Below are 22,941 nucleotides of genomic sequence, written 5' to 3' on the forward strand. Positions count from 1 at the left end.
TTTAGCTATTGTGGAGAGTGCTGCTATGAACATTGGGGTACATGTGCTCCTATGCCTCAGCATTTCTGTATCCCTTGGGTAAATTCCTAGCAGTGCTATTGCTGGGTCATAGGGGAGTTCTATTGTTAGTTTCCTGAGGAACCTCCACACTGTTTTCCCATTACTGTTGTTTTTTGATGTTTTTTTATTTTTTGTTTCTTTTTTGTTTTTAAGTAAACTCTACACCCAGCTTGAACTCATAACCCTTGAGATGAAGAGTTGCATGCTCTATGGACTGAACCGTCCAGGCACTCCTCTTCTTTACTATTTTATGCTTCTTTTCCTGGCCTTTCCAGCTAACACTCAGAATTCTCCCACTGGATCCTCTTCATCCTTGGCTGCATCACAGAGAGCTCTGTTCCCTTTCTTGACATGGCTTAAACTCTGCATCTGCCTGTGGTTCCGCTTCTCTTACAGCCATGTTGAGGAAAGACTGCTCATTCTCCTCAGTCCTACATTCTCACAGTTTCCAAACCATGACACCTAGATAGTAATTTTAAAAATTGAGATATAATCTGTATACCTTTAAGTTCACCTTTTCAAAGTATAAATTTCAGTGGATTTAGTATATTCATAGAGCTATGCAACCATCAATTCTCTAAATCCAGAACATTTTCTTTAAAAAAATTTTTTTTAATGTTTTATTTATTTCTGAGAGAGAAAGAGACAGAGCATGAGCAGGGGAGGGTCAGAGAGAGAGGGAGACGCAGAACCCGAAACAGGCTCCAGGCTCTGAGCTGTCAGCACAGAGCCTGACGTAGGGCTTGAACCCACAAACCGTGAGATCATGACCTGAGCCAAAGTCGGATGCCTAACCGACTGAGCCACCCAGGTGCCCCTAAACCCAGAACATTTTCTTTTTTTTTTCAAAGATTTTATTTTTAAGTAATCACTACACCCAACATGGGGATTGAACTTACAACCCCGAGATCAAGAATTGCATGCTCCACTGACTCAGCCAGCCAGGCACCCCAAAATCCAGAACACTTACCTCAGAAGCAATCCTATATCCATTAGCCGTCACTCCCCAAACCCTCTTCCCCCCAGTGCCTGACTACCACTAATCTACTTTCTGTGTCTTGAGATTTGACTACTTGGGACATTTCATATAAATGGAATCATACAATATGTGGCTTTTGTGTCTGTCTTCTTTCACTTAGCATATTTCAAGGTTCATTCATGTTGTAACATGTATTAGTATTTCATCCCTTTTTATGTCTGCATAATAGTCCATTGTAGGGATATACCTCATTTTGTTTTCCCATTTGTCAGTTGATAGACATATCGGCTATTTTCATTTATTGGCTGTTATGAATAATTGGCTGCTGTGAATTTTCATGTGCTAGTTTTTGTGTGAACATGTGTTTTATATATAAGCATGCCAGTGTCAGGACATGTGGTTAACTCTTTGAGGAATTGCTAAACTCTTCCACAGAGGAGACACCATTTTATATTTCCACCAGCAGTACATGAAGGTTCAGTTGCTCCTCACCAACATTTGTTATTGTCTTTTTTTTTCTTAACAGCCATTCTCGTGAGTGCAACTTGGTATCTCATTTTGGTTTTGATTTGCATTTTCTTAATGACTAATTATTTTGAACATCTTTCCATGTGCTTATTGACCATTTATATACTTTTTTTGGAGAAATGTATATTCAAATCTTGGCCTGTTTTTAATTGAGTTACTTTTTATTGTTGGATTATAGATATATATATCCTGGCTGTAAGTCCCTTATCAGATATTTGATTTGGATATACCCATTCTTTGAGTTTTCTTTTTACTTTCTTCATAGTGTCCTTTGAAGCACAAAAGTTTTAATTTTGACAAAGTCCAGTTTATCTGTTTTGTGTTTTCTTGCTTATGCTTATGGTGTCATATCTAGGTAACCATTGCCTAATCCAAAGTTTTAAGAATTTATGCCTGTGATTCTTCTAAACATGTTATAGCTTCAGGTCTTACATTTAGGTCTTTGGTGCCTTTTCTTTTTTTTTTTTTTTTTTTTTTAATGTTTTATTTATTTCTGAGAGAGAGAGACAGCATAAGCAGGGGAGGGTCAGAGAGAGAGGGAGATAAGGAATCCAAAACAGGCTCCAGGCTCTGAGCTGGCTGTCAGCACAGAGCCTGATGCAGGGCTCGAACCCATGAACCGTGAGATCATGACCTGAGCCGAAGTCACTTAACCGACTGAGCCACCCAGGCGCCCCAGGTCTTTGGTGCCTTTTCAGCTAATTTTTGTATATCGTGTGAAGTAGTGGTCCAACTTGATTCTTTTGCATGTGAATACTTAGTTGTACTGGCATAAATTGTTGAAGAAATTGTTCTTTCCCCATTGACTGGTCTTGTCATTCTTGCCTAAAATCAGTTGAAATGAATGTTAGTCTTTATTTCTAGCCTCTTTATTCTGCTCATCTGTATGTCCTTTATGCCAGTGCCACAGTCTTATTTACTGCCATTTTGTGATATGTATTAAAATCAGGAAAAATGAGTTCTTCCATTTTGTTCTTTTCCAAGGTAGTTTTGGATCTATTCAGGATCCTGTACATTCCTATACAAATTTTATGATCAGCTTGTACATTTCTGCAAACATGGCAGTGATTGTGTGAATCTATAAATCAAGTTGGGGTATATTACCACCTTAATAATATTCCTTTTCTATCCATGAACACAGAATATCTTCATTTATTTGAGTCTTGGGTGATTTCTTTCAATAATGTGTTGTAGTTTCCAGTGTACAATTCTTATACAATTTTAGTAAAATTTATTCCAAAGTATTTTAATCTTTTTTTTGTTACTTAAATTGTTTTCTTAATTTCTAATTTTGCTTACTGATTATTCATTGCTGGTATATAGAAATACCATTTCTATAAATTGATTTTTTTGTATTGAGCTTGTATTCTTCAACTTTGCTGAATTTGTTTATTAGGTCTGATACTTTTTTAAAAAATTTATATCCAAGTTAATTAACATATAGTGTAATAATGATTTTAGGAATAGAATTTAGTGATTCATACTCTACATATGACACCCAGTGCTCATCCCAGCAAGTGTCCTCCTTAATGCCCCTTACCCATTTAGCCCATCTCCCGACCCAACACCCCTCCAGCAACCCTCAGTTTGTTTTCTATATTTGACTACCTCCCTGTTTTTAATATTATTTTTCTTCCCATCCCCTACGTGATCTGTTTTGTATCTTAAATTCCACATGTGAGTGAAGTCATATGATATTTGTCTTTCTCTGACGGACTTATTTGGCTTAGTATAACACACTGTAGTTGCCATCTGTGTTGTTCCAAATGGCCAAGATTTCATTCTTTTTGACCACTGAGTAATATTCCATTGTATATATATATACTGCATCTTCTTTATCCATTCATAGTTCTGATACTTTTAACTTTCCTTAAGATTGTCGGTATGTAAGGTCATATCATCTGTGGATATGTGTAGTTTTACTTCTTCCTTTCTAATCTGTCTACCTTTCATTTCCTTTTCTTGCTCAATTGCCCTTTCTAGAACTTCCATTTTGGTGTTGGATAGAGATGGCTAGAGGGAACATCATGATCTTGTTCCTGATCTTAGATGGAAAGCATTCAGTTTTACATATGATGTTCTGGGATTTTCATAGATTCTCTTTAGCATTTTGAGGAAATTTCTTTCTATTCACAGTTCCTTAATACTCTCTTAAAAGATACTCCTCAAAATTTCTCAAAAGCAAAATGATAAATAATATTTTTTATAAATAATAATTTTATTTATTTTTTATTAAAATTTTTTTTAACATTTATTTATTTTTGAGAGAGAGAGATAGAGTATGAATGGGAGGGGCAGAGAGAGAGGGAGACACAGAATCTGAAGCAGCCTCCAGGCTCTGAGCTGTCAGCACAGAGCCTGACGTGGGGCTCGAACCTACAAGTGGTGAGATCATGACCTGAACCGAAGTCAGACGCTTAACTGACTGAGCCACCCAGGTGCTCCTATAAATAATAATGTTAAAAACTTCATTTGAGATTTACATCCTCTGGTTGTGATCCCTTTTTTCCATCATCTTATCTTTCATTTATCATTTGTAATTACTTCTTCATATTTATTGAATCTTTGTGACCTGTATCTAACTTTTGCTTTCCACATTAAATGCCATCATCATCCATCATGTTTTCAAAATTTGTCTATCAACAACTATATAATCTTATACTCCCTGATTTTATAAATAGTATTATGTTTGCCATTAGCTTTTTTGTTTTGTGTGTGTTTTTTTTCAATTACAAACTATAAAGCAGTGAAACAAACTCTAGTAATCCAACTAAGGATCACACTGTTAAGTATATATATCACAACACATGTATGTAAACATAAATACATACCCATAAAATTACCTAGGTTGTACTAATTTTGCTAGTTTTAAAGTGTAATTTTGTTTTACAAATTTCCTTGTAAGTTGTTTTTAAAATATATAGACACATACAGGAATGTGTATGTATTTTTTGCTAAATAGAGTCAGTACATTAATTTTTATATTTAATTTTTTCTACTGACATTTTATCAAAGGGGTTTAATTTTTTTTTAATTTTTTTAAGTTTATTTTGAGAGAGAGAGAGTGTGTGTGTGCACGCATGCAAGTTGGGGAAGGGCAGAGAGAGAAGGAGAAAGAAAATCTTAAGTGGACTCTAAGCCGTCACCGTGGAGCCAAAGGCAGGACTCAGATTCACCCACTGTGAGATCCTGACATGAGCAGAAGTGAAGAGTCTGACGTTTAACTGACTGAACCACCCAGGCACCCCTATCAAGGGTGATTTAATTGCCATATCATTAAACATTCTTTAAAAATATTTTTTTCATTGCTGCTATATGGATAGATTTTTTATTATTATTACACATTTAGGTTGCTTCTAATCTTTCACTATTAAAAATAAGCCTTTATACATTCTTTGAGTTTGCACTCTGATATTTTCTTAGGTTAGATTTTTTCTTTATTTTTTATAAATGTTATTTATTTTGAAAATGAGTGTGTGGGGGTAGGGCCAGAGAGAGAGGGAGAGAGAGAGAATCCCAAACTGGCTCCATGCCCAAGGCTGACACAGGGCTTGACCTCATGACTGTTAGATCATGACCTGAGCTGAAATCAAGAGTAGGATGCTTAGCTGATTGAGCCACCCAGGCACCCCTCTTAGGGTAGTTTTAAATTAATGTTTTGCTAGATAACTGTCTAAAAATGGTCATAACAGTTTATACTCTAACTAGCAGTGTATAAATGTAATAATTTCTTTTTTCCAGTTCGGATTCTGAAATAATAGGTTATGCTTTGGACACACTATATAATATAATATCTAATGATGAAGAAGAAGAAGTAGGTAAGTTTCTTTTATTGTGTTTTCTGTACATAAAATAGCATATGCTGTATATCCTGGAGTTGTGCCAATTTTTCTGGTTTTGAAGTTGAATTTATAAATTTATTTATAAGGGTTTGTTTCCTTTTTTAACTGATAAAGGAAAGATATAAGCTTAGTCCCAAAAAAGTATCTTTAAAATGATTACTTTTAATGTTATTTGGAGATGAAATTAGAGTCTTCTTTTTTGTAAAATATTTAACCCTCCTTTTGTATTTGTTTTAGTTAGGCAGTATGAATATTAGCAATTTCTGGATTAAACAAATCATTTTTTGCTATAAAAAAAGCTATTTCATTTATATGTTATTATCTGGTGAGCGATATGAAATTATGGAGTTTTTCCTAATAAATACTTAAACTTTTAACATAGGACATTTGTTAATTAATAAAGAGCAACAACTTATTAAATTTAGAAATTTCCTGTACATTGTTTGGTGTGAAATGATATGAACCAATTCAGAATTCACACACTTTTTTGGTACATCTTTCCCTTTTTTGTTTCAAATTACTTGCATACTTAAAGTAGTCCGTCATTTTACTTTATTTTATAGTCCGTATGTGAAATACTTAATTAGAAGTCCATATACATTTTGTTCTGTGTATTGTAAAAACATGTGCATTGAGTAACATTTGACAATGCTGTTGAAGAATGCATTCTTCACAGCATGTTAGCTGTTGCAGAAGGACACAGTCAGTGTTTCATTATTCTAGACAACCAGAAGGGTGTACATATGTGTGCATTTTATAAGTCTAACTTAGATTAAAATTATAGGATCTTTTGAAATTCTGAGGAGACAAATTTTAAAGAAATGTAGATAATTATGAGTTTGTACATATTTTATTATGATCATAATAGAGCAAAAATTTGCATAGATATTATCTTCACGAAATACCACTACTAGGAACATTTGAGATTGGGTTGTGTTGAATGGTTACAATTTCTTGGATTTAAGTACTCTTTTTCTTAAATTTTTATTTCTCTGTGATATGTAGCTTAAAACCTCACTTTATTAATTTGTCAGGGGTGAAAAAAATCTTCAGAAAACATGATTTGGTACCCATGGAATAAGAGGCTGTCAGTCACAGGACAACACTTTAAATACAATAAGAACACACTTTGAAGAAAATGATACTTATTTTCCTAGTTATTTCTCAGATGAGAAAATTAGGTGCCACACACTTGTTAGAACACATTGTGATAAAAGACATTTTCTTTTTGTTGTTTTTCTTAGTTTAAGATTAGAAATCTAGCTCTTTTTCTGGTTTGCAGCAGATAATTTTTCTGTTTTAAAAAATGTGCAGCAATATTTTTGGTTAGGTAGTTTTTCTTTGTTGTAAATTTTTAACATAATCATGTTTAGAGTCCAGTTTTTTTGTTTCTCTGTGTGTTTGGGCTCTTAATTCAGCATCTAAAAATGATTTTTTGTATAAAACAACATAAACGGTTCTTTGAAGAAACAGTAGTAGAATCACTTTTTCTAGGGCAGATTAAAATAGGAACTGAAGCTTTGTTCTGGAAATTTACTTATTCTGAAAGGGCCAATTAAAAAAAAATCTAGATATTGGAAAATATGCCCTTTAGTTCTATTATTTATACCCTCTACTGCTTCATCAAAAGATGATTCTTAGCTGACATAATGAACTCCATTTTAGAGTTCTTTACTTTGGAGATAGTTTAGAATCCTTAAATGATAAATCTGTCTCATAATCCTCAATATATAGCATATGCTCAATCTCTTTTAAGCTATCTCAGATATCTAATAAAATGAATGAGTCTCTGTTTCCAAGGGATTATATTGCTCATTTGACATTTTTAAGCTCTTGGTATTTTATTGTGAATACTACTACATAGAAACTGTTTTCTTCACCACCCACTTTTTATTTATTTATTTTTATCTACCTTTTCAGATGATGTTGAAGGTAAAAGATTGCATTTACAGATGCATGATGCTTTTAGACATAATTTCTGTTAATATGAAAAAGGACACTGTCAAGTGATGTTTCTTCTGGCTGGTAAAAAAAAATTGAGATTTGCTTCACGATATAAGAATTCCTTAATTAAAGGGAAATATTTGACAATCTTATATACTTCTTTATTTTTTCTATAGCTATTAAACCTATTTGTTTTCCAGAACACAGAAAATATTCTAGTGCATCTTTTAACAGCATTATAGCTTTTTCTCTAGCAGGACAGTCTATTCAAATTACTTTTTGGGTATTTCTTGGAGAAAATTTTGAGGCAGTTTATTTAAAAATAAAAATATATTAATATGTATATATATGTATACATATTAATTTTACATGTATTCAACAAGAACTGGAAAGTATTTCAGTTTAGAGAATACTTACATGTTGATATTGTCCCTTTAAAATAATGCATGCACAGTAATGCCTGATTAGTGACATTTTTTATATTAATTCACAGAACTCACTGATACTGTCTTTTTCTTGTAGTCTGCTTCGAGTTCCATTTACTTTTAACATTAATATTTCTGTTCCTCATATTTAAAGTAACCAAGTTTTATTTTATTGTTTTGCTATTTTTCCTGAGGTTCTTAACTTTTAAAAATGAGGAGGGGACTAGGGACTATCCTTATCTAAAGTTCGTTTAAAATGAGCATAACAAAGTTAACTATATTTAACAAAAACTAACTAACTTATTAAAGTGTATAGCCTTCCCTTTGTGACATTTGAACCCCTTGTTTGAAAGCAGAAAATATCAAAACATTATGCCTTTACTCTTGTGACAATAAGCTGGTTTCCTTGCTGGGTAGTAGAATCAGTACTAGTTGTTTCTATTATTGTTTCATCATTTTTATATCGAGCTTTACCATTTATCATACTTTAATGTCCATTATCTTATTTGAGCCTCATTGCAGCCTGTGAGGTAGGTGGTATTTTTTCTTTTCTAAAGATGAGAAAATAAAAGCCCAGAGATCATGTAACTTACATAGTATAATCCAGTAAGTAGGATAACAGTATATTTTAGAACATTTTTTTTTAATTTAGTTATTTATTTTGACAGAAAGCACAAGCTGGGGAGGGGCAAAGAGAAAGAGAGAATCTCAGGCAGGCTCCACACCATCAGCACAGAGCCTGATATCAGGGATTCAAATTCACAGACTGTGAGATCATAACCTGAGCTGAGATCAAGAGTCAGGCGCTTAACCGACTGCTCCATCCAGGCACCCCAACCAGTACTTTTTATATACTTTTTTAAAGCATTTAAGATTTCTGATTTTATAAATTATGGCCATTTTTCTGACTAGATTATCTTTAGTAAATCTTGTAACTTACGTAATTAGTTTATAGAGGATGTAGACAAACACTGAAAAAAATACAGGTGTACTGGGGTGCCTGGGTGGCTCAGTCAGTTCACCGTCTGACTTCGGCTCAGGTCATGACCTCAATGGTTTGTGAGTTTGAGCCCTACATCAGGCTCTGTGCTGACAGCTCAGAGCCCGGAGCCTACTTTGGATTCTGTGTCTCACTTATTTTATAGGCTACATAGGTATAGTATATGGTATATAAATTATATGATATAAAACTAGATTTAGCTTTAGGAGTTTTAAAATAATAAGTTATTTTACAATAAGTTACTAGACGAGAGAGGATGGTTTACTTGTCTCATACCTTTGCTTACATGTAAAATAAATATAATTTCTCATGAACTTAGTTTTGGTTTTCAACTTTTATATATAATTAGTGTATCAGTTGGCTTATGTAAACTACTTACATATAAACTACTATATGTAGCTTATTAGTTAACTGCTATATCAGAATAGTTTTGTATGTTACTTTAATTGCTTACCTCATTTTGGTAGGGCTCCACACTGAAGTTCAGAAGTGCTGTGTTCTGACTATAAAGGACATATTTTTTAAAATCAATATTAAAACAGAAGGAACCATAGATCCTTGGAACAGGATCATATTTTACTAGTTCAATTTAAAAGAGATCTTAATTATATACTGTTAAGCTATAGTATTTTATACAGCGTAACTACAGAATAAGTCAAATGTATTAACTATTATTCTTGCCAAGTTTTTAACTTGCGTTTAATGAAGACATTGAATTAAACTTTTTGGGGGGTTCAAGCTGCATTCTTTAAAGTGTAGCACAAAAGTCTCAGAGTCCTCTGTATTAAAAAGGCCATAGTTAAGTAAACTTAACATACTATTTCCCCTCTGAAGCACTACAAAATTTATATTAGTATATTAAGTGTTGAGAATTCTGCAGTAAAGAAACATATTCAACTTTGTTTAATCCAAACACATTTGGACACAGGCACTTGCTTTCATCAGATACTTCGCAACATGCCACACTGTCCTACATTTTGAGAAATACTAACCAAGGCTTAAACCTACAACTTAGTTATTTGCATTTATATACATAAAAACTTTTTGGCATTTTATAAAATGTTTCATAAAAGGAATTCATTAAGTCTGTATATGATTTTTTCCCTTTTTTTAAATTAGTTTTAATATTTTTCCAAATGTCAGTGACTTTTATTTGGAGCTTTTCTTTAGAGGTCATAATCTTTTGGCCCAAGGGCATTGTCTGTCTTATAAGCAAGGTTGTTTGACCCACTTAATATTTAAAATAATTTAAATAAGCTGCCAGTGTTACAAATTGGTAGCTTTCACATGAGATTCTGGATTTCATATATGTATGTATGTATATATGTATGTACGTATGTATTTTAGAGAGAAAGAGAGAGAGCACAAGTGAGGGAAAGTGACAGATGGAGAGAGAGAGACAGAATCTTAAGCAGGCTTCATGCTCAAAGGAGAGCCCTATGCGGGGTTCAATCCTACAACCCTGGAATCATGACCTAAGTCAAAATTAAGAGTTGAACACTCAACAGACTGAGCCACCCAGATGCCCTAGAGATTTTGGATTTTGATTTCTGTTTTTAAAAAAATCTGAAGATTGGGGGGCGCCTGGGTGGCTTAGTCTGTTAAGCGTCCGACTTTCGCTTAGGTCATGATCTCGTGGTTCGTGGGTTCGAGCCCCGCGTAGGGCTCTGTGCTGACTGCCAGCTCAGAGCCTGGAGCCTGTTTCAGAGTCTGTGACTCCCTCTCTCTCTGACCCTCCCCTGCTCACGCTGTCTCTTTCTCTCTCTCTCTCTCTCTCTCTCTCCTAGAAATAAAATAAAGAAATAAATAAATAAATCTGAAGATTGGGGCACCTGGGTGGCTCAGTTGGTTAAGTGACCAACTTCAGCTCAGGTCATGATCTCACAGTTTGTGGGTTTGAGCCCCACATTAGGCACTGTGCTCACAGCTCAGAGCCTGGAGCCTGCTTCAGATTCTGTGTCTCTCTTTCTCTCTCTCTCTCTCTGTCTCTCTCTGCCCCTTCTTCCCCCCCCAATAAATAAAACATTAAAAATTTTTAATAAAAAATAAACTAAAAATCTGAAGACTAATGACAACTGGGCCTGAATCCCACCTGGCAGTCCGTTGCTTCTTCCCTTAGATAGGGCATATATATATATATACTCGATCCTTCCTGTTGTCTTACACTCAACCTGCTTTACTCACCTACTGTCTTGCCTCTGTAGTTGAGTTTATATTCTCCACTATATTCATACCACTCAAATACAAACCAGATTTGGATTTCTTCTTCTTCACAGTAGCTTTCTTGAAGTATAATTGAAATATAATAACACACGTAAATGTACAATTTGATGAGTTTTGACATATGTATAAACATATGAAACCATCACCACCAAATTAATGAACATTTCCAACAGTTCCCTTGTGCTTATGTGTAATCAGTCCCTCCTCCTAGCCCCTGTTTAATCATATATCTGCTTTTGTCATGGTAGGTTACTTTGCATTTTTCTAGAATCTTTTGTAAGTGAGATCATTCAGTATATACGGTCTTTGGTTTTTCGGTCTGACTTCTTTCACTCAATATAATTTAACTTTCATTCATGTTTATATCAATAGTTCCTTTTTAAAGAATTGCTGAGTAGTATTCTATTATATGAATATACAACAGTCTGTCCGTTTCCCTGTTAGCTGGCATTTTGGGTTATTTCTAGTTTTTAGCTATTACATATAAAGCTTTTGTAAACATTCATATGGAGGTCTTTGTGTGAATGTGTGTTTCATTTCTCTTGAGTGAATACCTAGGAGAATGGCCAAGTGATATAGTTGGTGTATATTTAGCTTTACAAGAAACTGCCAAACTGTTGTTTTTTTCCAAAGTGGTTGTACCATTTTACACTCTCACTGGCATATGTATTAGAGTGAGTTCCAGTTCTTCCACATCCTTTCTAGTACTTGATACGGTCAGTCTTTTAAAATTTGAGCCATTCTAATAGGTGTGAAATAATATCTCATGGTAGTTCTAATTTGTATTTTCATAATAAATAATGATATTGAGCAACTTTTCATGTGATTTTTTTTGGGGCATCCATATGACTTTCATCTTTGGTGAAGTGTTTACTCAGATCTTTTGTTCATTTTTACTGGTTTTTTCCTTGAGTTTAAGAATTCTTTATATATTTTAGATGTAAGTGCTTTGCAATGTTATTATTTTCTTCTGTTCTGTGATTTTCCTAACATTGTATTTTGAAGAACAAAAGTTTTAAATTTTGATTAAGTCCAGTTTATTGATTTCTTTCCTTTTATAATTTAGGCTGTTTCCTATTTATGAAATCTTTGCCAAACCTAAAATCATTAAGATTTCCTCCTATGTTTTCTTTTAAAAGTTGTGTGGTTTTAATTCCTATGATTAGGTCTATGGTTTCTGGTTTTACATTTAGGTCTGTGATTCATTTTGAGCTATTTCTGGACCTTGTATTTTATTGGTCTGTGTGCCTATCCTTTGCCTACCTGGTAGTGTCTTGATTACTGTAGCTTTGTAATAATCTTGAAATTATGAAGTGTTAATTCCTCCAACTTTGTTCTTTTCCAAAATTATCTTGGCCCTTTTAGGTATTTTGCATTTCCATATCAGTCTAGAATCAGTTTGCCAATTTCTACTAAAAAAGGCTAAGATTTGGATTTGGATTCTGTTGAATCTGTTGATCGATTTGGGGAACACTGACATCTTAACACTTGTACCTTCTAATACAAGAACATAGTATATATATTTATTTAGAGCTTCATTTAATTTCTTTCAGTACCATTTTGGAATTTTTAAAACATAGTTCTTAATACATCTCTTGCCAAATTTATCCCTAAATCTTTAATATTTTTTGGTGCTCTTTTAAGTGGTATTGTTTTTTAAATTCCAGTTTCTAATTGTTCATTGTCTATGTATAGAAATGCAGCTAAGTTTGTATATTGACCTTTTATCCCATAACTTTGCTAACCTCACTTAGGTTAGTTCTGTTAGAATAGATTTTTTATAGATTTTTATCAATTGAACTTTGCTAACGTCTCTTATTAGTTCTAATAGATTTTTTAAATAAATTTTTATGTTTACATACATTTATCATTTGTAAATAAAGACAGTTTTAGTTCTTCGTTTTCAATCTTTTTTTTTTTTTTAATGTTTATTTATTTTTGAGAGAGGGAGCGAGTGAGCCAGGGAGGGGCAGAGAGAAAGGGAGACAGAATCCAAAGCAGGCTCCAGGTTCTGAGCTGTCAGCAGAGTCCCGATTGGGGGCTCGAACCCACGAACTATGAGATCATGACCTGAACTGAAGTTGGACGCTTAACCGACTGAGCCACCCAGGCACCCTTCCTTACTTTTCAATTTGTATGCCTTTTATTTTTTATTTTTCTGCCTTAATGGCACTAAGATCTCCAGTATAATGTTGACTAGAAGCGATGAAAAAGGGTATTCTTTGCCTCTTTGCTGATCTTAAGTGGAAACCATTCAGTCTTTTACCATTAAGCATGATGTTAGCTGGATTTTGTTCTTTGTGTGTGTATTTTTTTTTTTAAGATTTTATTTTTGGGGTGCCTGAGTGGCTCGGTCGGTTGAGCCATGATCAATCGGTCATGATCTCATGGTTCATGGGTTTGAGCCCTGCATCGGGCTCTGTGCTGACAGCTAGCTCAGAGCCTGGAGCCTGTTTCAGGCTCTGTGTCTCCTTCTCTCTCTGACCCTCCCCTGCTCATGTTGTCTCTCTCTCAGAAATAAATAAAACATTAAAAAAATAAATTCAAAAAAGATTTTATTTTTAAATAATGTCTACACCCAACATAAGTATTGAACTCACAACCCAGAGATCAGGAGTTGTATGGTATACTGACTGAGCCAGCTCGGCACTGCAGCCAGAAGTTTTGTTTGTTTGTTTTTAGATGCTTTTTATAATTCAGTTTTGTGACTCTAATATCATTTATATATGTTTATCACTCTAATGTATATGTCCAATCCAAACTTCTCCACTGATATCTGTTCTTATGTTTCTCCAACTGCTTATGTGATATCTCCAGTCTTTATGTGTCATTATGTCTTTGTGTCTCACGCTTAACACATCCAAAATGAAACTTCTCTCTGTACTCTTAGCTTGCTTCTCCACAGTGATTTTCATATTAGTAAATGGTAAATTTCTTAAAAATTATTACCACTAAGGTCTAAGCTGTCTTTACTGCTTTCCTTGATTATTGCTTCCTGTTTCCCTATTTCCCTTGCTCTAGGCACAGCAGCCAGAGTAATCCTTTTAAAACTGAAGTATTTTGTAAGTAGTGTAGCTTGAAGGCTTAGAAACATTTAGTTCTTTTAATGACACAAGAGCTGATAGGAAAAATATTTCCTAGAGTTTCTGAAGGGTAAACGCAGCATTTTTGGTTACTTAATCTTAAGTATTGAAAACGCTTCTACTTTTGCTCTCTTCCTTTTCCTACAAATAATTAGATGTGATCATCACTGTCACTGTTGGATTGCTTTGTTTTTCCTATCATCTGCTGGGTTTTTTCCATTTTAAAGTATATTAATATTAAAATCTAACATTAGAAAAAACTATTTGAGGGATCTTGACTGTCAGCTCCATTGGTTTATAGTTGCTGCCTGGAGTGATATGTAAAAAAGGATTAGTTGTGTCTGGCTTGGTTGAGGAATGGGGAGGAGTATGTTTGCCATCTCCAAATTGCCTGGAGAACATAGGCAAATTTTAAATGATAATTTGCTTTGGCAATTATTGCTTCAGTTTTTAGTGATCCTTGACATTTTTTTTGACATTGAAGATGATTGGTTTAATTTTGTAAGTGTTTAACACAGTAACACTAATAGTCAACAAGAACTTAATGTTCGATAATGTTTTTGTGGTTGTGTAGTCCTTTGTGTTTTGGCAAATGTATATAATAATGTAGCCACTATCATATTTGAGATAGAATATTTCTAGCACCCTACTAATCCCCCTGTATCCTAATTAGAAGTTTAACCTAGGGGCGCCTGGGTGGCTTAGTCGGTTGGGCGTCTGACTTTCGCTTGGGTCATGATCTCGCGGCTCGTGGGTTCGAGCCCCGCGTCGGGCTCTGTGCTGACTGCCAGCTCGGAGCCTGGAGCCTGTTTCAGAGTCTCTCACTTCCTCTCTCTCTGACCCTCCCCTGCTCACGCTGTCTCTCTCTCTCTCCTAGAAATAAATAAAACATTAAAAAAATTAAAAAAAAAAAGAAGTTTAACCTAAAGATATCTTTTCTTTGAATATCATATTGAAATGTTTAAAGAATAACCTTTATTTAAATGACATTGAAAGTTATTTTTAAGGATAATCTTTCCAGCATAATTGTGATATCACTACCAGCCACACTGTTCCAAGAAAAGTCATTTCTGCTTAGCTCCCTCAGCAAAAAGGATACGTTAAAATAACATAGCATCATATTGAAGTACTTTGTCTTTGAATATTACAGAAGAAAATTCCACAAGACAGAGTGAGGATTTAGGAAGCCAGTTTACAGAAATTTTCATTAAGCAGCAGGAAAATGTCACTCTCCTCTTATCTTTATTGGAGGTAAATAAAGAATCTTGCTATTTTTGTCATCTTAATAAGCTTTTTTTTTTTTCTTCTTTGCCTTTTTGGGTATTATTGAAGAAGTAACCTATATATACCTTTTCAATGTTGTCAAATTTGTTGTATTATTGCAAGAGATTAACATGCACGTTTTAAGGACCATATAACCTATTAAAATATTGTCTGCTTATTTCTATTTTTATTTTACGTAGTCAGGAACAGTTTAATCAATTTATATTAGCTATTTTATTTCTTACATTACTTTTTTAATGTTTGCTAAACTATATTTGTAGTTTGTGGTACCACTATTACTTGAAAGAAATATTTTTCTTGAAAATGTGAATTACAGATGTTAAGTATTTTTAAATTCTTAAATTGCAGGAGTTTGATTTCCATGTCCGCTGGCCTGGTGTGAAGCTTCTTACTTCTCTTTTAAAACAGCTAGGGCCTCAGGTGCAGCAAATCATTTTAGTCAGTCCCATGGGTAAGTGACTCATCTTCCTTATATAATTTTGATTTAGAAGTGAGGATCATTCCTAAAGAGGGGGACTGAAATGATGTTAACAGACTGTTTATAATTTCAACCACTATTTGTATTTTTGATCTGTCAGTATTTTTCACATGGTTATATGTTCTAGGTGTTTCAAGATTGATGGACTTATTAGCAGATTCCAGGGAAGTTATACGTAATGATGTAAGTTAAATTCAAAAAAGAAGTTTAAGAATATGCAGCTTGTTTTCTTCTCTTTGCAAATGAAATCTTTGCTGATCCTTATTTAGTGTCAGAAGTTGGATTTGGAAAATTAGGGTACTGGCTGATCTTTTAGACCTTTTTAAGTTGTTTACATGACCACATTATTTCTTTGTTTTTTGCCTATCCAGTATTTTTGCTTAGATGATTTTGGTATGCAAACTTATGCTTTCCACGAGTTTAGGATTTCTTTCATCCTCTTCTCAAAGTTTATATTGACACCAAACTCTGCCTCCAGAAAGAATAAGGGAAACATTCCCCAGACATTGAACTGTGTAAATTTAAAGCCTTGCATTTGGAATCCTCACCCTCATTTGACTGAAAATACATTTCAAAATGTTTTCCTTTTCATTGTCATTTAACTATAGAGCATGATTTGCTCTGGAGTTATTTTCAATTCTGATTTATTTGCATATATATTTGAATATTTTGCATTAATGCAGTATTTTTTTGTTGCTTAAACGTTTTTCAATGGTTATCTATAACTTGGTCAAGACTGTAATACTTTTTGTTTTTTGTTCTTTTAAGTTTATCCATTCACGTCTTGAGAGGGGCAGAGAGAGCACAGGTGGGGGAGGAGCAGAGAAAGAGTGGAGGGGGGGGGCGGGAATCCCAGGCTCCGCACAGTCAGCACAGAGCCCAATGTAGACTCGAGCCCTGAAACTGTGAGATCATGACCTGAGCCAAAGTCAAGAGTTGGATGCTCAATTGACTGAGCCATGTAGGTGCCCCTACCTTTTTTCTTTTTCTTTTTTTTTTTTTTTTAAATGTTTTATTTATTTCTAGGAGAGCAAGAGAGAGACAGCATGAGCAGGGGAGGGTCAGAGAGGGAGGGAGTCACAGACTGAAACAGGCTCCAGGCTCTGAGCTGGCAGTCAGCACAGAGCCCGACGCGGGGCTCGAACCCATGAACTGCGAGATAATGACCTAAGCGAAAGTCGGACGCTTAACCGACTAAGCCACCCAGGCGCCCCCTTTTTTCTTTTAAAGACTTAAATTTTTAAGCAATCTCTACACCCAACATGGAGTTCAAACTCACAACCCTGCCATTAAGAGTCTCATGCTCCACTGACTGAGCCAGCCAGGCATCTCTAAGCTATAATACTTTAGACAGCAATTGGAAAAATCCTTTCAAAATTAAAGTCTAGGGCTAGGAGAGCATATCAAGTCAATTCAGTCTCCATATTGACACTGAGAAGCCCAACACTTATGGAAACCAAGTAATTTATTCTTTGTTAGTGATGTTTGTTCATCTAAGTATTTGTGGTACCTGGGCTGTACCTTTCTCATCCTAAGTGCTAGCAACCATTTGGATTGCTCTTAGCTTCACAAGTGGTTAATGCCAAAGCAGAGACAAAAGTAAAGTTCTCTTGACTTCTAGTACGTATATACAGGTTTTTTAGCTTTGTGTTCAACATTTTGCAGTATGTAGGTCAATGCAGTATTATAAGAGGTGAAATAATGTAACTCATGAGAGAAATATTTTTAATTCTTTTACTCTTTTAAGAATTATCTTATTTAAATCTGTAGTCATCTACTCAGGAATTTGAAATGTCTCTCCTTCACTAAAATATTACTATACATCTTAAACTTGATGTTATTGTTCTACTCTTCTCTTGGCCCTCAGTATAAATAATTCACTAGAAACCTTAAAAAAATTTTTTTAATGTTTATTTTTGAGAGACAGAGCATGAGTGGGAGAGGAGCAGAGAGAGGAGGAGACACAGTATCTGAAGCAGGCTCCAGGCTCTGAGCTGTCAGCACAGAGCCCAATGTGGGCCTTGAACCCACTAACCAGGAGATTATGACCTGAGCAACTGAGCCACTGAGGAGCACCCCTCCTTTTTTTTTTTTTTTTTTTTTTTTTTTTAAGGTTTCTGTTTTTATGTAATCTCTATACCCAACATGGGGCTCAAATTTATAATCCAAAAATCAAGAGTCACATGCTCCACTGACTGAGCCAGCCAGCTGTCCCATCATACAAACCATTTAATAGAAATTCTCTCTTCATGGATCACTATTAATATCATTACCATTTATTTTCATTTTCAGATAGAATTTGTGTTTATGTGCATTAGCTTGGTTCTTAAATATAACATTTCCTTTAATTCCTGCTCTTTTATCCTAAATAAATAAGGTTTTAACCTTATTCTCAGTTTTTATTTGAGACAGATAAAATTCTCTGTTTGTTGTTTTTCATTAATTTTATGATTAGGGATTAAGTTACATTTTTTTCTAACATCTAGATTCTTGTTTATTAAAGTTTATTTTATTCTGAGAAAGAGAACCAGTGGGGGAGGGGCAGAGAGAGAGAGAGGAGGACAGAGGATCCAAAGCAGGCTCTACACTGACAGCAGAGCCCGATGCAGGGCTCAAAATCACAAACCGTGAGATGGCGACATGGGTGGAAGTCAGACACTTAATGTGCTGAGCCACTCAGACACCTCTGTAAATTTATATTCTTGAATTCACAATTTCATATCATTACTGTTGTGAAGCACATACAGAAATGTCCCTGAGACATATAATTAAGCCCATTTCTCCTAGGCCACAGTTAAAACTAAGGATTGTTGAATGTATAACAATTGTTGTGTATTTATTTATGTTGTGCAGTGAATGGAATTGGGAATTGGTAGACATGGATTCCAGTCTAGGCTCCTTCCCTTTGAGATCTATACTCTTAGCGAAGTTTCTTGCTCCCTTCATGTCTTAAAAAGATTGTTCTCTACTTAACATTTTATTTTTTTTTCTCCATAAGGGTGTGTTACTACTACAGGCACTAACAAGAAGCAATGGAGCCATCCAGAAAATTGTTGCTTTTGAAAATGCTTTTGAGAGACTACTGGACATTATTACAGAAGAGGGGAACAGTGATGGAGGTATAGTATGAGGAGATTAGTTTAAAGAGATTCCTTTTGTGCTCACAATATTGTTAACTTCTGAGGAATGCAATTAGAAGGGAAAATGAGGACTCATATTTTATATTTTTTTCTTTCATTATGGTTTGTTGAGCATGTATTTCTCTTTATTTCTATTTGATAATTGTTAGGCTTTTGGACTCTAAGTGATGTCTTTCATCATTTCTGGAAAATTTCAGCTATATCTCTCTTCCAGTACTACTCTTTATATTTTCTCCTATCTTTCTACACTCAGAATCAATTCTCTGTCATTTGGTTTGGCTTTCACTTTATCTTACTTTCTCTTTTGTGTTTTCCATCTTTTTGTCTTTCCAGGCTTTATTCTGGGTTTATTTCTTCTATTTGTTTGTTTGTTTGTTTGTTTTTCATGTCTATTTTTGAGAGAGAGACAGAACACAAGTGGGGGAGGGTCAGAGAGAGAGGGAGACACAGAATCCGAAGCAGGCTCCAGGCTCTGAGCTGTCAGCACAGAGTCTGATGTGGGGCTTGAACCCACAAACTGTGAGATCATGACCTGAGCCAAAGTCAGATACTTAACTGACTGAGCCACCCAGGTGCCCCCAGATTATTTTTTCTGACTTGTTTTCTATTTCAACAGTTTTCTCTTCACCTATATTAATTTATTTATTTTTAAGGTTTTAAAAAAAAATTATATATTTTTTTAATGTTTATCTTCATATGATATTTGTCTTTCTCTAACTTATTGCACTTAACATAATACTCTCTATCTCCCTCCACATTGTTGCAAATGGCAAGATTTCATTCTTTTTGATGGCTTAGTGATATTCCATCATATATATATGTATATATGCATACATACACATGCACATATACATACATACCATATTCTTTATCCATCCATTGGTTGATAGACACTTGGACTGTTTTTGTAGTTTGGCTGTTGTAGATAAAGCTGCTGTAAACATTTTGGTGAGTGTGTCCTTTTGAATTAGTATTTTTGTATTCTTTGGGTAAATACCTCATAGTGCAATTGCTGGGTTCTAAGGTAGTTCTATTTTTAACTTTTTTGAGGAACTTCCATATTGTTTTCAAGAGTGTCTGCACAAGTTTGCACTCCCACCAACAGTATAGGAGGGTTCCCCTTTCCTTGTATCTCACCAACACCGGTTGTTTCTTGTGTTGTTGTTTTTAGCTGTTCTGACAGGTGTAAGGTCATATCTCATTGTAGTTTTGATTTGTATTTTCTTTTTTTTTTTTTTTTTTTTTTTTTTTTTTTTTTTTTTTTTTTTTTTTTTTTTTTTTTTTTTTTTTTTTTTTTTTTTTTTTTTTTTTTAAATGTTTTATTATGTTTTATTTATTTCTAGGAGAGAGAGAGAGAGAGACAGCGTGAGCAGGGGAGGGTCAGAGAGAGAGGGAGTCACAGACTGAAACAGGCTCCAGGCTCTGAGCTGGCAGTCAGCACAGGGCCCGACGCGGGGCTCGAACCCACGAACCGCGAGATCATGACCTAAGCGAAAGTCGGACGCTTAACCGACTAAGCCACCCAGGCACCCCTTGATTTGTATTTTCTTGATGATGAGTGATGTTGAGCATCTTTTTGTGTGTCCATTAGCCATCTGTATGTCTTTGGAAAAATACCTATTCATGTCTTTTAATGTTTTAATTGGATTATTCATTTTTTTGAATATTGAGTTTTATAAATTCTTTATTTTGGATACTGAACCCTTATCGGATAGTCATTTGCAGATACCTTCTCTCATTTAGTAGGTTGCCTTTTAGTTTTGTTGATTGTTTCCTTTGCTATACAGAAGCTTTTTATTTTTATGACAAAAGCAAAATAAACAATTGGGACTTTATCTTCACCTATATTTAATCTGCTGTTAAACATGTCTATTGAGAGATATTTTTCCCCATTTTTATTGAAACATAGTTGACCTACAGCACTGTTACTAGTTTAGAGTGTACAACATGATTTGACTTAACATACTGTGAAATATAAGTTTTAGTTAATATCCATCCATTGAATTTTTTTAAGATTTTTTTTAAGTAATCTCTACATTCAACATGGGGCTCAAACTCAACCCCAAAAGCAATAGTCACATGCTTTTGTGACAGAACCATCCAGGCTGTTGAATTTTTAATTTCTCTTTCCTAAAAGTTCTCTTTGGTTCTTTAGCAAACTTACTGTGTAATTTTTTATAATTTCCTTTTATCTGCAGATATTTTAAACTTACCTTTTATTTTTTGAACATAGGAAACAATTGTTTCATAGTCTCTGTCTGATAATCCCAATATTTTTAAGTCTTTGTGGATCTGGAACTTTTGCTCAGTTGGCTCTTATGTATTGTACAGTGTATTCTGGGTCCATGATTGTATTTGATTATGTGTTGTTTTTTACTTAACAGAATTATTCATAGAACTTTGAAGCCTAGGATGGAGGTAATTTCTTTTAGAGAAAACATACTCATTTCTGCCAGGCCCTGGGAGTGCAGTTTATATGGGATCATCTTAATCTAGATTTAAGGATTGAGAGTTCCTAGACCACTCAGGCAATTCAAACCCGGGATACAAGATCTATGCGGGCTACTTAACTTTTGATGATTCTCACCCTGAGGATATAGCCCTTTGAAGTCTCAGCTTATTAATGGAGAGCTTTCTATTAGATTTCTTTCCCACCTTGTGTATGCTCTTGACTTTGATTTATTTTCCTTCTGCCCCATCAGTTTGTCAGAATGAAAGTTTTAGATATTCTAAGGTCGAGAAATGTACTCCCAGTCAAAAGGTATTTATACTTGTTTACCTTGCTAAGATATTCATTTTCTTATCTATGTTAGCCTGCTAAACTGTTAACTTTTCATTGCTCCTGAGGCTTTTGTTTTGTTTTTTTTTTAATTCAGCATTTTTAGTTGTTCTTAATGAGAGGTTGGTCCAAAAACTAGCATGAGGATTGGAGGAGAACATTAGTTTATTTGCATTGGCTGAACTGGGATTAGCAAGTAGAGTAGTAGTATAGTTGACAGTTGGCTATGTTACCCTGGAGGGGAAGGCCAGCCTGGATGTAAAGATTTGAGTGTTTGGGGGCACCTGGGTGGCTCAGTCAGTTAAGTGTCTGACTTCAGCTCTGTTCGTGGGTTCCAGCCCCGCGTTGGGCTCTGTGCTGACAGCACAGTCTGGAGCCTGCTTTGGATTCTGTGTCTCCCTCTCTGTCTGCCCCTCCCCCACTCATACCATGTCCCTCTCTGTCTCTCAAAAATAAATTAAAAACGTTAAAAAAATTGAGTGTCTAGAATATGAATAATAGATGAGACAAAGTTGATAAATAGATAAAAGATTAGATGAGTCAGGATGAGTAAGGAGTGAGAAGGGAAGTGCTAAAGCAAAATCTAAGCTATACTAATAGTGAAGGGATAGAAGAGGAGCAGGTATTGGTAAAAGAGACTGAGAACAAACAGGCTGAGAGACAAGAGGAAAACCACTGTAGAGAGGGTCTGGGGAGTGGGTAGATTGTTAGAAGCTGCTGGGTTGTCAAACAAGATAAGGACAGAAATGTGTACCTTTGAGATGTAGAACACAAACATCACTGATGACCTCTGGGAGAGCAGTTGTGTATAGTGGTTGCCTCAGAATCTGTATTGCAGTGTCAGAATTAGAATTAGATGTGGGAAGATAGAGTAGTAGAGAAAATTCATACAAAGAATTTGGAGAAGTCAGTGGAGAGAAGTGAATAGGAATTGGAGGTTGACAGGAAATGTTTTTTATCTTAAATTTTTTTCTTGACATATGAAATATTTCAAACATACAGAAAGCAGTAAGAGATAGTGTAACAAACACTTGTACACATATCATCCAATTCTATTAAATGTTTACATTTTGCTGTATATGTTTTCGTTTGTTGTTTTTATTTTTCTTTAAGAAATAAAACACAACAGGGGTGCCTAGGTGGCCCAGTCAGTTGAACACCTGACTTCAGCTCAGC

At 34.7% G+C, this 22,941-nt stretch overlaps 1 protein-coding gene across 2 annotated transcripts in view; it reads left to right on the forward strand.

Moving 5' to 3' along the window:
* USO1 (USO1 vesicle transport factor) overlaps positions 1–22,941 on the forward strand; it is an 89,014-nt gene that overhangs the window by 27,087 nt on the left and 38,986 nt on the right. For both annotated transcript variants that reach the window (XM_039230968.1, XM_039230969.1), the window contains exons 4-8: positions 5,309–5,385; positions 15,235–15,335; positions 15,717–15,819; positions 15,974–16,029; positions 18,845–18,965. In XM_039230968.1, coding sequence (XP_039086899.1) covers positions 5,309–5,385; positions 15,235–15,335; positions 15,717–15,819; positions 15,974–16,029; positions 18,845–18,965 — 458 coding nt within the window. The remainder of the gene's footprint in view (positions 1–5,308; positions 5,386–15,234; positions 15,336–15,716; positions 15,820–15,973; positions 16,030–18,844; positions 18,966–22,941) is intronic.

This window comes from Hyaena hyaena, unplaced genomic scaffold (assembly GCF_003009895.1).
Source record: "Hyaena hyaena isolate Hyena2069 unplaced genomic scaffold, ASM300989v1 scaffold_54, whole genome shotgun sequence".
Classification (NCBI taxonomy): Eukaryota; Metazoa; Chordata; class Mammalia; order Carnivora; family Hyaenidae; genus Hyaena; species Hyaena hyaena.